At 32.6% G+C, this 2,723-nt stretch overlaps 1 protein-coding gene across 1 annotated transcript; it reads right to left on the bottom strand.

Moving 5' to 3' along the window:
- Positions 1-211: 211 nt before the first annotated feature.
- LOC135151593 (LRR receptor-like serine/threonine-protein kinase ERL1) lies at positions 212-1,603 on the bottom strand. Its single transcript, XM_064090184.1, has one exon. It carries the CDS (start codon positions 1,601-1,603, stop codon positions 212-214), a length of 1,392 nt encoding a protein of 463 aa, XP_063946254.1.
- Between the last annotated feature and the right edge of the window lie 1,120 nt (positions 1,604-2,723).

The following is a 2,723-nucleotide window of genomic DNA, read 5'->3' as shown; positions in this document are numbered from 1 at the left end:
AGAACCCTAGCAGCTCTTTGTGATACAATATAAATCACTGAGAGAGTTTTTGTAACTATAAAAGCTTTGTGAATATAAGAGTTTATTGCTTTCGATCTCTTATATTTTCTTACTGTGTTACAGATTGTGATCACTATATCATTCTATATAGTGAAAATATAGGACCTAACATAATGATACTGTCAAAGACTTGGAAACGTGTGCCAAAAAGTCAAACGACATATATTTCAAAACAGAGGAAGTAAAATAAGGTGAAAAGTATACCTGTAAAATGGTTTCCGCTCAGATTAATGAAAGTAAGATTCAGATTAGCATCAAATCCCTGAATGCTTCCTGACAAATTGTTGTTCCTGGAGTCGATGTATAATAACGATTTATATTTTTTCCAGAAGTCACTAGGAATACTTCCAGAAAATCTGTTATTAGGTAGACCAAGAAACTCTAGATTACTGAGATTAGAAATGGAGTCTGCAACCGATCCAGTCAAATGATTAGACCCGAGGAGAAGCCGAGTCAGTAGCTTCAGGTTTCCGATTTCAGATGGAATATCTCCGGTCAAATTATTGGAAAAAAGAATTATATAGTTGAGCTTAGTCAAGAGGCCGAGCTCAGAAGGAATTTTGCCAGTAAGACTATTGACATTGAGATATAATTCGCTGAGATTAGTCAAAAGCCCGATTTCACGAGGAATACTGGAATTTAAATAATTATATCCGATATCTAGTAATTGAAGCTTCCTAAGTAGACCAATAGATGAAGGTATACTGCCCTCGAATGAATTAAAAAACAAGCTGAGATATTCAAGATGACGAAGCAATCCTATATTCCGGGGAATAGAACCTGAAAAGTTATTTCTTGATAGGTCAAGAAATCGTAATTTGGAAAGAGAAAATATACTTGGTGGAAACGGCCCCTCAATAGAATTATTACGAATAGAGAAGGACTCAAGATTTATCAATTTGTTGAAAACTGATTCTTGCGCGAGATCGCCTGTTATAAAGTTATGTGAAAGATCAAGATAAGTCAGGCTCTGACAACTGGATATAAATCCTGGAAATTTGGAGGCAAGATTATTTGATCTGAGATAAAGTTTAGTCAAGGAAGGGATGGGCGAAAACTCGGACCAATTTGGAGCTTCCAGGAGATTATATGACAGGTCTAAGACGCGCAACCTCTGAAGATGACTAACCTGATATGGTATAGAACCATTGAGAAAATTAAAGCTAAAATCGAGGTCTTGAAGCTTTGTTAAATTTCCAATATCTGATGGAATTGGACCAGTGAAGTTGTTACTACTGATCGTAAAAGTTTTTAGACTTGGTAGCAAATTGAAACGGAACTCAGCAAGCGTTCCTTGGAGTTGTTTTTGTGAAAGGTTGATTTCAGATACTGAGGCCTCGGAGTTGCAGGTAATGCCAGTCCAGTTACAAAGATTGTTGAGATTGGTTGAGGACCAAGATTCGAGGAACGAGGACGGGGACAGGCTGTTCTTCCAGGTCACTAGAGCTTCTCCTTCTTCTCTTGTTGCAAGGCTGGATGGAAGTAAGAGTAGAGAAAATACTACAAATAAAAGGTGATAAGAAGGCTTTTCAAAGTGTACCATGCTTGCACTTAACATGAAACTTGATGCTAGATACTGCATTTAAACTACAATGCACACTTCTATTTATAGGAGAATTATTTAAGAATATTAAAAAGTTTAAGAATATGACGTAAATGAAAATCTTGGGTCAGCATGGCCAGAATTCTTGTAGGAACTCCAGAGTCTATCTATACAAACTCAAAGCCAGATTTGGTCTTAAGGATTAGACAAGTTATTGACAGGAAATGATGTTTAATCATTTGGATTAGTTGACCTTAATCATACAGCTCCCCTTTGATCTTCTTTCCTAGCAAATCTGGATATTAAATCAACCGACTGTATGAAACAACTTAACATAAGATTATAAGTAGGTTGACTGAATTATATAGTTATTCCAGTTAGTTGGTCAATTGACAATCAAATATTTTAGAATTTAGATGGGGATTTGTACAACATGTCCTAGAATAATAAATTTGTTTGATTGTTGTATTCTATTTTTTGTGTAATTTAGAACTGTGACCATTGACTTACTGTTACATTCAAAATCTAAAATTTAAAAATGTAATCTTAATCCATTTTTTTATTTGTTTATAAATAATTTGTTCAATACCGATTATATTATAATAATGAATATTTAAATATATATTGTTATTATGTATTTTGATGATATTATATTACAATATTTAAATATATATATTTAAATATTTTAACACTCCACCATGATAAAAGTTCAAAGTCACATGGGTGTGAGTGAATATCATATTACAAAAAACAAGTTAAGAGCCGTGTAGTGGCTCTTAAAAGAAAGGAGAGAGAAGGGGCTCCTAGTGTTTTTACTGCAGTGTTCTAGCGATTAATCGGGAAATCGGGGATTAATCGGAGCATTAATCGGACATATATTATTTTTAAATTATTATAATTAATGTAATTTAATAATTTTATCTATTTTTCACTACTAGTAGAGTCAAACTGGTAAATAATATAATATCATATATAAAATAAATACTTGATACATGTAATACAAAATCGTTAATTAAATAAATACATACCAATCAGTCTCTTACAAATAATGTAAGAAATATTAAATAAAAATATTAGTCATTTTACTTTTTTTATAAGATATTAAGTTAAGTACAAGTGA

Source organism: Daucus carota, chromosome 3 (assembly GCF_001625215.2).
Source record: "Daucus carota subsp. sativus chromosome 3, DH1 v3.0, whole genome shotgun sequence".
Taxonomy (NCBI): domain Eukaryota; kingdom Viridiplantae; phylum Streptophyta; class Magnoliopsida; order Apiales; family Apiaceae; genus Daucus; species Daucus carota.
Note: the sequence above shows the minus strand (reverse complement) of the source record. Positions and strands in the feature narration are given on the sequence as shown.